We start from the raw sequence: 12,364 nt of genomic DNA, 5'->3' as shown, positions 1-12,364 counted from the left end.
CACTCTGGCATTGGTTTTGCTTATATAAGAAAATCTAGATCATAGCACAGCTACCTACTTTTGTCTCATTTCCTTCATTAACAGCTGGAGAGGAGCTAGAGGGTGGGGGTGTGATTCAGAGAGAAATTATGTTGACAGCCTAAGGAGATGTGGGGTGGGGCAACCACATTTGGTTTGCATTATAAAGAAACAGTGAGGTACCAGGCATAGAAAACAGATTAACTAATACACATTAACCTCCCTAGCAAAGGTATTGGGAACATAACCATGCTCTTTCCTCAATGAGAGTCTTCTCATCACCTGGTTGCTCCATGAAGGGAATAGTGCTCCCTATCCTGCAATCTCCCAGCCCCTTCCCCAACATACATGCCCATCCTCACCTCCAGTCATCATTTAGTCCTTGTAAACCAGTAACACAAAAAACTTTGCCTCAAACCCCTGGCAAAATTTGTATTAAGGTGTTAGACCTGCCACAAAACTTTACTCAAAAGATTCTTTCTTTTTTTTAAAGGCACAGTTAGAGAGAGAGAGAGAAACAGAGAAAGAGAGAGAGAGAGAGAGAGAGAGAGAGAGAATTTTCTACCCATTGGTTCACTCCCCAAATAGCTGCAATGACCTGGTTGGGCCAAGCCAAAGCCAGGAGCTCATTCTGGGCCTCCCACCTGAGTGCAGGGGCCCAAGGCCCATTTCCGCTGCTTTCCAGGCACTTTAGCAGAGAACTGGATTGGAAGTGGAGCAGCCAGGACTCAAATTGGTGTCCATAAGGGATGCTGGTGTCAGGACTTTAACCTGCTGAGCCACAGCATAGGCCCCACTCAAGAGATTCTGTTGGCAGCTTCTAATAGTATCAGCTCTTAGATAATGTGGTCTGACTCTGAAGATTTTCATCTGGACTCTGGCAAGTTCGTGTCCAGAAGAATCTACTGGTTAAGGACATAGGATTTGGCATTAGACAAACTACATGCAAACGTAGGCTTTGCCACTGATGAGCTGTGTGACCAAATGACTAAACCACTCACTTGCAAAATGGAGATAATCTCATACCTTTAGTACTGTTGTGGGGATTGGTTAAGTCAATATACAGAAAGCACTGCACATAGTGGCTTCCGTGGATGTATGGATGATACACACACACACACACACATCTCCATAATGTAGGTGAGCTACAACATCAGTGTTTAAATCCTATGGCCAGCAGAGGACTGCCCTGGAAGCATCTGGAAACAATACCTAGAGCAGGCTTAAAGTAATTGAAGTCACAACTTTATGCTTCATCTGAAAAGGATATGAAGTGGTCTGCAGCCTCATTGAGATGGCTGGATTTGCCCAATGTTAGACAATGGTGGTGACACAGACTAAAATGTGTGTCTGTATATGTGTATATTTAGATGCCCGACTTATAAGGCAAAGACCTTTTCTGTTAGACCCTAAGACCTTGCTCATTTTGAGCTGAGTCAAGTTGGCTCCTGAAAATTTGTTCTTGCACTGGGAAAAAATAATGTGAGATTATATTATCTTGATGCAGTGGTTTCTTTGAACTTCAAGGGTCAGACTCTTTCTCCATCTGACTAACCATTTCAGATGCCCCTACTAATCCTAAATGTCCTGAGCTCTCCCGCAAGACCAAAAGTCCTTAAGGACCAGAATCTGTTCTCTACTCATGTGTGTCCCTTCCAGTACCTATCACAGTGCTGGCAGACATGTCTAACTGAAAACACACACAGATTGCAACTTGAAGGGTCTATTGCTCAGAACTCAGAACTCAGAATTTGCACTCCTTTTGGTACCTCCACCCTCCTTTTTATAAGTGTGTGCATGTGTTCACATATATGCATACATGCATTGTTCAGTCAGGATCAACTGGGAAGAAAAAAAAAATTAAGCTGGAACCACCATGTGTATACTTCCAGTTTCTTAAGCAGATAAATAATTGATGTTAAAATAAATCTGCCCAAGGAATGTGTAATTTCTTCTGGATCAAGCCTCCATTGCTGCACCCAGCTTTTGCAATAATCCCCTAACAGGTGTCCATGCTTAAGTCTGTCCCTAGCATGAAAATTGTTCTCAATACATTTTGAGTGAAAAGGTCCATTTACAGAGAAGTGTATATATAATGACCTTATTGGTGTTTTTAAAAAAATCCCCACAAGATTGTATATTTACATGTTAAGAGCTGCATTTAACTACGCTGTCCAATATGATAGTCACTAACCACATGTGGCTATTTAAATTAAAATTAATTTCACAGCCGGCGCTGCAGCTCAATAGGCTAATCCTCCGCCTGTGGTGCCGGCACACCGGGTTCTAGTCCCAGTTGGGGTGCTGGATTCTGTCCCGGTTGCCCCTCTTCCAGTCCAGCTCTCTGCTGTGGCCCGGGAATGCAGTGGAGGAAGGCCCAAGTCCTTGGGCCCTGCACCCCATGGGAGACCAGGAGAAGCACCTGGCTCCTGCCTTCGGATCAGTGCGGTGCACTGGCCGCAGCGCGCCAGCCGCGGCGGCCATTGGAGGGTGAACCAACGGAAAAGGAAGACCTTTCTCTCTGTCTCTCTCACTGTCCACTCTGCCTGTCAAAAAAGGAAAAGAAAAAAGAAAAAGAATAAATTAAAATTAATTTCAAATAAAAAATGTAAAATTCAGTTCCTCAGTTTTACTAGTCACAGTTCAAGTGCTCAGTTGCCATATGTGGCATGTGACTACGTTAGTGTAGATGTGGAACATATCCATTATCTCAGAAGGTTCTATTATACAGAGTTGGCCTGGACAGATAGGTATCAAACTTTTGAAACTGCTAACTTCTGAGAATGAAACTGGACTGGTTAATAGGGGAGGGATCCAGTTTTTTTTTACTTTATGCATTCTAAATAATTTTTATTTTTATCATAAAAGTAATTATTCTTATAATTTAAAAAGAAAACTTTTTAAACTGGTTAAACATTAAAATGCCACAACTTATTAATTTCCAGAGGCCTAGGCTCTCAGCAAAATTTCCAGATGATGGGTAACTGAATAACATTATAGTTTTATCTTTCAAATAGTTCCAAGTGGATCATTGCTTCTATATACATATACCATCCCACATATGCACCAAGTCATTAAGAAATAAGGAGATGAGAAAGTTGTGAGTAAAGCAATGGGCTACCAGCTGCAAAGTACAAAAGAGATACAAATAACAAGGCCTTCCCCCAAAGAAAAGCTGTAAGACACAGACAATAATAGAGATTGCAATAATTGAATGACATTACCAATGACAATACCAATGAAAATAGCCTCCAACAAATATTGGTCATTTGTAATGTGCCAGATGCTGTTCTAAACATTTTACAACATCTCCTTTAATTACAGGGGCTCAATGAGGCAGGTATTTCAAAGATGGAGAAGTAGACATAGAGAGATCATGTAACTAACCCAACATCAAACATCAAATATGCACGAGAGTTTGCACAAAGGGCTTTGTTTTCATGGTACTCTTGGGAAAAGTGGGTATGCCATGAGGTGTAAAGAACAAAATGAGCACAAAGTTCATACTGGAAGCCAGAGGGAAGATATTCACTGTCATTTCTCTCTCCCAGGCAAAGCTAACCATTACCAATCAACGATGGAAGAGAAGAGCCTTACTATCTATGCCCAAGTCCAGAAATCAGGCGTAAGTTCTATTCTTTCTTTGGGATGAATCTTTTGTGCTTCCTGTGGGATTCCTGGCCAGTCCACCTTGTACGTCTGATATTCATGGTTCTTGCATGGGTTCTAGAACAGAGGAAATTGGGGGAAAAAGTCAAGAACAAGAGAAATGCTAAAGGTCATTAAACTTCAGTGTCGTGAGGGAGTGTTTATTATCTGAAAAACACTGGGTAAACATATGTTTCTTCATAGGAACAAAATGAGGAAGCTGCAAACACATGATATATGACTCCATCCAGCCCGGCTTCCTAGGCACCTATAGCTCCATGTTACCAAATGTATTGTGTAGTTGTGTCTGGATCAAGTCTAAGCATTTGCAAAGTCCAAAAGGGACAAGGAAGAGGGCATTGGATCTTGAGAATTATGACTAGAGTGTGGCTAATTAGATGCAAGATGCTTTGTAAAGTGGAGATGGAAGAAAGCAAACTGATGATGGAGTCGTTGGACGGAGAAGGATGGGGAAACTGGAGACATGATGAGATTGAGGAGGGGATGTACTGGAAGTAAGAGATAGGAAGGCTAAAAAATTGTAGTTAGATATAGTTTTTCAGACATGGAAGTACTGCTGGGTGAATGTATAGGCCAGAATCTGGCCATTTGGAATATGAGGGGAGGCAAATTCTATAAAAAAGGATGTTAAGATAAAAATAGCTTTGATTAGTATCTTGAAAAATTGCATCAGATAACCAAAAAATTTATTTCCAAGGGCCAGGATATAAATTAGGAAAAAAAAAAAAAAAATTCTTATTTATTCTGCCCCCTAGTGGTCTAGAGGGGTTATTATGCAATCTCTTGCTCCCTGCTAAGAACCAAATTCCATTTAAACATCTGAGTCCCAAGAGTAGCCCCTCTCAGTTCTTGCACTTATGAATTTAGGTAATCAGGTTCATTTTTTTCCTTATTTACACCTTTTGGTGAATTTTCATTTTATTAATATAAAGAGAACGGATTTCATGCATTCCATAAATACAGGACCAAGAAGAAAACCACACTTCTCTCCCCCCTCCAAATCCTCTCTCTCTCCTCTCTCTTCCTTTCATCAGTTTTTGCAATGACATAATGTTAATCCACCCTATATTCACATACTTAATTTGCCACTGGCCATAATATTTTTACCATGGTGTCTGTCCATCTACTCTATCCCATGCCGTTAGAATCTCCCTGTATTCACCAAAAAGTGTGACATATGTGCTAAAGATACACAACATGTAAATGTCAGCTCAGTGAGGACCCTAAAGTGCACATCTTTATATCAGTTAAAGCTAGTCTCCCCACCTTGTTTATCTTCAAGAGTTTGGGGGCTATTCTTATCTCTTTATGTTTTCATATGTATTTTAGAATCAGCTTCTAAAGTACCACAAGAAGAAAAATATCTTATCAGGATTTCATTGCACCTACAGATCTATTTCAGGAGAAATTACACCTTTCAGAATTGAGCCTTCTAATATAATACAACTCCCATCCAGATCAAGAGGATTGCCAGTAGCTCTAGCAGACCTCCTGTGCCACCTCCCAATTATCACTCCTTCACTTCTGCCTAAGGATGACAACAATCCTTATTTCTACAGATACAGTTTAGTTTCCCTCCCTCTTATTGTTTAACTTTATAAAAATGTATCTGTTACTGTTTCTCCTCTTGTATTTATCTTCTTTTACTCAAGAGTACCCTCATGAGAGTCATACATGTCTTTGAACTTAGATATAAAGCATTTATTTTCATTACTTTATATATTACCAATCTTTGAATATACTAAGATTTACTCATACAGGTAACTATTGATTTCCAGTTTGAGGTAATTATGAAAACTGCAGCTATGAAAATTTATACCCATGTCTTTTGGTAGATATATGCATAAATTTTAATATTTTTGTTGAGTAGAGGTAGAACTCATAAGCCCTAGAGTATGCATAGCCTCAAACTGACTAAGTAAGGCAAACTTTTAAGATTTATTTATTTAGGGGCCGGCACTATAGCGTAGTGGGTAAAGCTGCCACCTGCAGTGCTGGCATCCCATATAGGTGATGGTTTGAGTCCTGGCTGCTCCATTTCTGATCCAGCTCCCTGCTAAGGTGCTTGGGGAAGCAGTGGAAGATGACCCAAGTGCTTGGGCCCCTGCACCCACGTGGGAGACCCAGAAGAAGTTCCTGGCTTGTGGCTTCAGATTGGCCCAGCTCTGGCCATTGCTGCCATTTAGGGAGTGAACCAGTGGGTGAAAGACTCTCTCTCTCTCTCTCTCTCTCTCTCTCTCTCTCTCTCTCTCTCTCTCTGTAACTCTGTCTTTCTGGCTGAAGCCAGAAGCCAGAAGCTTTATCCAGCTCTCCCACAAGAATGGAAAGGGCCCAAGCACTTGGGCCATCCGCTACTGCTTTCCCAAGCACATTAGCAGGGAGCTAGATCAGAAATGGAGCAGCTGGGACTTGAACTGGCAACCAATTGGGCTGCTGGTGCTGCAGACAGCATCTTAACCTGCTATACCACAGTGCCTGTCTGAGGACAAATTTTTTAAAAATGAGTGCACCAACTTACTTTTCTATCAGCTATATATGAGAGTTAATTGCTACAAATGCTAACCAAGACTTGATGTTATCAGTTGGATATGTCTCACCGTGGCTTTATTTTGCATCTCCCTGTTTATCAAGGAAGATCAACAACTTTCTTATGTTCAGCAGTCATTTTTTAAAAATATTTATTTATTTATTTATTTGAAAGAGTTAGAGAGGCAGAGGCAGAGGCAGAGAAAGAGATCCTCTATCTGATGGTTCACTCCCCAGATGGCTGCAATGGCCCGAGCTGCGCCTATCAGAAACCAGGAACCAGGCGCTAATTCCGCATCTCCCACGTGGGTGTAGGGGCCCAAGCACTTGGGCCATCTTCTACTGCTGTCCCAGGCCATAGCAGAGAGCTGGATCGGAAGGGGAGCAGCTGGGACTCAAACCGGCACCCGTATGGGATGCCAGCATTGCAGGCGGTGGCTTTAGCTGCTAAGCCAGAGCACTGGCCTGCATTAATCATATTAAAATACTTTCTCAAAGTGCCAATTAAATCTCTTACCCACTTGCCTTTGAGTTTCATTTCTTTTAAATGGATTTGTATGAGTTTTTTATCTGTTTTGAATATGAGCCCTTTATCAGTTGCATATCTAGGAAATACCTTCACTTATCTGTGGTTTGCTTTTGCAATGTCTCAGAGATATCAATAAAGACAAGTTCTTAATTTTAGTGTATAGCAATTTGGTAATCTCTTCCTTTACTGTTAGCATTTTTGTGCTCCTGAGAAATCTCCATTCCTAGGTAATGAAAATATTTTATCATCTGAAAAACTATAAGATTTTTAGAGTAGAGTGTGAGAAGAATCAAATGTCGTGTTTTTCCATGTGACTGTCCTATTAGTCATCTATTGAAAATAATGTGTTTGCCCTACTGTAGGGTAATTTTTTATCACAAATAAAGCTTCCATATGTGTGTGGATCTATTTGATGTTCTCTAGACTATCACATTGATCTGTTTATTTGCTTTACTTGCACAAGTGTCATACTATTTTCATTACAGATTTATTATTAATTTTGATATCTGATAAAATGAGCCTTCACACTTGTTCTTGTCTCCAGGAGTTTTTGGCCATTTTTGTCCTTTGCATTTTCTTATATATTTCAGAATCAGTTTGTTAAGTCATGGCTTCTCCTTTTGCATTTGTCAGGCATGTTCAGCACTGGATTAAGGACCTCACCTAATCCAGGGTGATCTCGTTTTGAAATCCTTACTTTAATTTCATCTTCAAAGACCTGTCTTCTTAATAAAATCATATTAATAAAATCATATTCAGAGATTCTGGTTGGACACATCATGTGAAGGCCACAATTCAACCCACCATGGTGTATATTTCCTCTTTCTCTGGAAATGCTTAGTAGGGTTGATCTGCGAGAATTCACTAATGAAGCTCAAACTGGGGTTTCTTTGGTGGGGGATTTATTTTTATTTTTATTATTCCATCTTCACTATCAGTAATTAAACAATCTTTCCCTGTTTGTTCAGTGACTGTTCTAGAAATTACAAAATGCATCCTAGACTTGCCAAAGTTTGTTATTCATTTTCTGTCTTAGCACTTTAGCTCCTCTATAACTTCACCTCCTGATTTATGTACCATTTAGGGAGTATTATTTTAATTTCACATATATTTAAGCACATGAGATATAATTATTATTGTTTGATATAACAATACCCACTCAAACTTATTCATATCCTTTGTTTCCTTTGTTAATATCTCTAATGTCTATATTATATTATAGACATTTTTCAAAAATTAACATGTTCTCTTTTCTTACTTGTACTAGCTGCATCATATCCTTACCAACAACACGATAACATGGAAAGTTATTCAGCAAATGTTTATTATCTACTAAGAACTCTCCTTGGACTTATTAGGCTTGCTGCCTTTCATGTTTAGTTCCAGGGGCCACCATTTACAAAGAACATGTGAAAATAGTGCCCCAGGAGCTGCTTGTAAATGATGCCCCTGGGTGTGTGCAAATCAGTGGCCCTAACTGAAGATACTAACCTTGAAAAATGCACTAAATTGTTACATTTATGTTCCTATGCTTATATAAAAATTCTGAAGGGAAACTTAACAATGTGTATAGTACCGATAGGACTCTGAGTGATTTATTTTATTTATTTTATTATTTATTTTTCTCATTTCTGAAAATTTCAATTAAATATTAAAAGGGGGCAGACCTTTGGTACAGTGGTTAAGTACTGCTTGGGATGTCTGTATCCTATGTCTGAGTGCCTGGCTTAATTCTCAGTTCCTCCATTTCCAATCCGGCTCCCTGCTAATGGACCCTGGGAGGGAGTAGGTGGTGGCTCAAGTACCTGGGTCTCTGCCACTCACATGGGAGATGTAGATTGAGTTCCAAGCACCCTGGCTTCAGTCTGGCCCAGCCCTGGCTATTGCTGGCATTCACGGACTGAACCAGCAAATAAAAGAACTCTCTCTCTCTCTCTCTCTCTGCCTTTCAATAAAAAATAAAAATAATTATTTATTTTAAAATATAAAAAGCAAATGTTAAAAGCATAAATTATTCCAGTCAGGGAGACTAAATGGAGTTATCTTAATGAACTGCTTTCATATTCTCCTTATCCATCTCATTGCTGCATAAATTTCTTCCTTAAATTCAAATGTTCTTCAAAAGGTGATATCTAAAAATTATACAGATCTTCAACGTCATCCATTTGAACCTCCCAATTACTGCTTGAATCGTCTTCTACAACGTTTCTCTAAAGTGCTGACAAGTCCCTTTTTACTAAAATAGAGTCAGAACAAGCAACATCAGCATCACCTGGGATCACAGAAATGCAGGCTCTGAGGCCCCACCCCAGAGCCAACCTCTCAACAAGATCCCCAGGTAATTTCTGTGCACAATAAAAGCACGAGAAGCACTTCCAATAATGGGAGATCTCTACCTCTCAAGGAAGTCTAGCTCACAGTTGATCGTCTTTTCACTATTAGAAAGTTCTTCATTACATTGAATCAAACTGTTTCCCACAAATTCCAACCCCTGAGAGGCTCTACAGACAAATCTAAATCCATCAAATGTATGAAGAGATGGATCATGTCCTACCTTGAATCTTCTTTCCTCCAATAAACTTTTCAAGTTCCTTAACTCTTGGGTTACATGATGCAATTGCTAGCTCTCTCCCATTATAACACAGGAGTTGTGGTTTCAAATCTTGTGGAAAGCAACATTAGCCAATCACCAATGTTCCCAAAGTGTGTTTAAATGATGACTTCCTTATCATAAGTTATGTCATTCCCATCTTACAAGGTTATGATCTTACTCCTACACTGACTTTGTCTTGGGATTATGGACTTTAATTCATTCAAAGTAACATCAATATGTATCAACTAAAATGTTTTTAAACTGTACCCAGCACTGTTTTCTTATGAATGTAAATATATCTGTGTGTGTATGGTATTTCTCAAGAAATTTACAGTCTGAATGGAGAGATAGTGAATAAATATATCAAAGTGTGTTAGATAAGCATAGAGTTGCCACAATATGTGAATTAGACTTTTATACCTGAAGAATTTAAGTAAAGGATGGGTCAGTATAAGTTGACATAACCAAAGAATAGTTCTGGGAAGAACATGCTCTTTCAGTTAAAAGACCTTGGTGGGACTCTTGGCTTTGATACTTCTTGAATTGCACATTAGGAAAGTAGTTCATCTTTCTGAGCTTTCCCTTCATCATCTGTCAAATGTGAGTAGCAACTATACTGAACACTCAAAACGGTTGTGATGCAAATGAAAAGACATGTGTTAGAGTGGGCAATAGCAGGACCAGCAGCATGCGATGGAATGAGCTCTGTGTGTCGAGGGAGACAATTCTGTTAAAATCCTGTGCATTCGGCTGCTCCTGGAAGAGCCACATCAATTTTGGTTTCCTATGAGGAAGATTTTTAAATTACCTGAGAATCATGAACAAGAACTGCCTTGGGAGACTATGAGCTCCAAGATGTCACTTGGGGAGTCCAAGCAAAGCCTGGAGAATTGAGTTCCTTGGGAAGCTGAGAGAGAATCCACACCTGGGATGGAGGTTGACCCAATTGACCCTAAGGTGCTTTCTGAGACAAGGCCTCCTGGATCCATGCTTCTCTGTGAGAGAGTTGGGTGGGAATTAGCACGCTGCTCAGCTAATCTGCTTGCTTTTCTTCTCTTATAGCCTCTTCAGAAGACACCTGAGACCCCAGTAACCCAGGACCCCTGCACCACCATTTATGTGGCTGCTGCAGAGCCTGTGCCAGAGTCTGTCCAGGTGAGGCATCTCTCTGCGCCTCCTCTCTGCAGAGTGTGAATAAGAAGGTGGGGAGGAAGGGTCTTTTTGGTAGAGACGAAATGGAGCAAATTGATGAGTCGTGGGCTGGGGAAGGTAGGCCACAGCAAGCAGACAGCAAGGAGTGCCTGTGGCCTTGATTTCAGGCTCTCATAAAAACCCTTGCACCCACTGACATAGGGTGAGCTATGGCTCCCTCCCTTTTGGCTGGTGTTTCTCTGAGAGTCATCCAAGGACCACATCAGAATCAACTGGCACACTTGCTCAAAGTGAAGATGCTTGGGGCCTTCCAATGTCTATGATTACCCAGGGACCTGCTCATTAAAAATCAACATAGCCCAAGTTGTTCTGATATACTCTAGTCTGGGAATTGCTGGTTCAGTCCGAGAATTCCAACTCCAGCTGCAGAATAGATCATCAGGGGAGCTCTGTAAAAATGCTCATGCAGAGGCTCCATCCAGCCCCATTTAGTCAGGATATGTGGGATGGAACTCTACATATGAGTCCATAGAGTTATGTGCAACTCAGAAGAAGACTCACCTATCCTACCCATGGACTAGGTTTACTTCTGACAGGAATCTTTCCTTTACTAAGTGAGCAGAAATCTGGGCTGAAATCCATATTCCAGCTGGACTCTGTTAAACAGTACATTTTATGAGAGAGCCCATGATGCCTACATCTATGCCTCTTCTTCAAAGCTCTTCCTGCATACACACCCAGGTATGCCTGGGTGGGTACCCTGTTTCAAGATGAAATAGACTTTCATGTTGAGATCTATTCTCAGTACTATGAGAGGGAGATAAAAATGTAAATCTGACCTCTAAAGCTTTTATGTAAAAAAGATCATAGATCTTTATTTAATAGCATTTATTTGGGAAGGAAAACAGTATATTTCACGTTATATACCAAAACCTCCTAAATTTCCCCATTCCCTCTTTCTTTTTCTGATGCTCCTTGCCCTTTGAGAGATCTTTGCACATGATTCTCTCCTCCCCTGCCTCCTGCTCTCCTGCTGGTACCACTTCCTTCTGGGTCTTGCTAGCCCATTTAAAAGCTCAGTAGTTTTGAACTCTCTTGGTTTCTCCAATTTGTGCTCCGTGTCTAACTACTAAAAAAAAAAAAGTTTTCCTTGCAAGGGAAGGAGAGAGAAGAGGGCCACATGTAGATAAGACACTGCATGCTGCTCCTCAGGTCCCTGGGACAGGTCTCCCTGGCAGCTTGCTTTTGCTGGAAAATGGGCTGAGCCCATTAATGTCCACGTGGGGCAGAAGCCAGGCACCTGAGTGCTGCCTCCAGCAATGGACCCATCCTGAACAAGTCACTCTGCTGCTTGATTGCTGGATCCTTCCCTTTTCTAAGCAGTGAAGCTAGTGCTGCATGCCCCCCGCTCACAGACTGCTTCTGCTTTGTCTGCAGGAACCAAATCCCATCACAGTCTACGCCAGTGTGACACTTCCAGAGAGCTGACACCACAGACACAGCAAAGGGACTTTCTGAAGGAACGTAGAGGAACCAAAATAAACACTGACCTTGGGCCCAGGCCCCAGGTTCTCCATGACAGACGTTCTATAACTTTGTACTCTTCTCGAACCAACCTCCCAGTGGTGTTTCTTCCATGGACAACTATGCACTGGACAAAGAAGTGAGGCTTCTCAAGCATTTAACCCACTCTGCCATGGGCATGGGCACAGGACAAAGAGCTACCTGATAAGCTTTTCATCTTTGTGGTATAGCAGATGGAATGGACAGTGTGAGTCCAGACTTCTGGGCATCCTACTCTTTGGTAGGACTGGATAACGAAGACCAAGGAGAGCTCCAGGGCATCTACTAGCCATCTCAGACAGCTGATGACCTGC

At 41.0% G+C, this 12,364-nt stretch overlaps 1 protein-coding gene across 1 annotated transcript in view; it reads left to right on the top strand.

The window, feature by feature from the left end:
- Positions 1-11,975, top strand: part of SLAMF1 (signaling lymphocytic activation molecule family member 1) — a 37,750-nt gene extending 25,775 nt beyond the window's left edge. Inside the window, exons 5-7 of the mRNA XM_062193716.1 lie at positions 3,570-3,643; positions 10,398-10,490; positions 11,925-11,975. Coding sequence (XP_062049700.1) covers positions 3,570-3,643; positions 10,398-10,490; positions 11,925-11,975 — 218 coding nt within the window. The remainder of the gene's footprint in view (positions 1-3,569; positions 3,644-10,397; positions 10,491-11,924) is intronic.
- The last annotated feature ends 389 nt before the right edge of the window (positions 11,976-12,364 follow it).

This window comes from Lepus europaeus, chromosome 5 (genome assembly GCF_033115175.1).
Source record: "Lepus europaeus isolate LE1 chromosome 5, mLepTim1.pri, whole genome shotgun sequence".
NCBI lineage: Eukaryota > Metazoa > Chordata > Mammalia > Lagomorpha > Leporidae > Lepus > Lepus europaeus.
The sequence above is the reverse complement of the archived record's forward strand: the minus strand, read 5'-3'. Positions and strand labels throughout refer to the sequence as shown.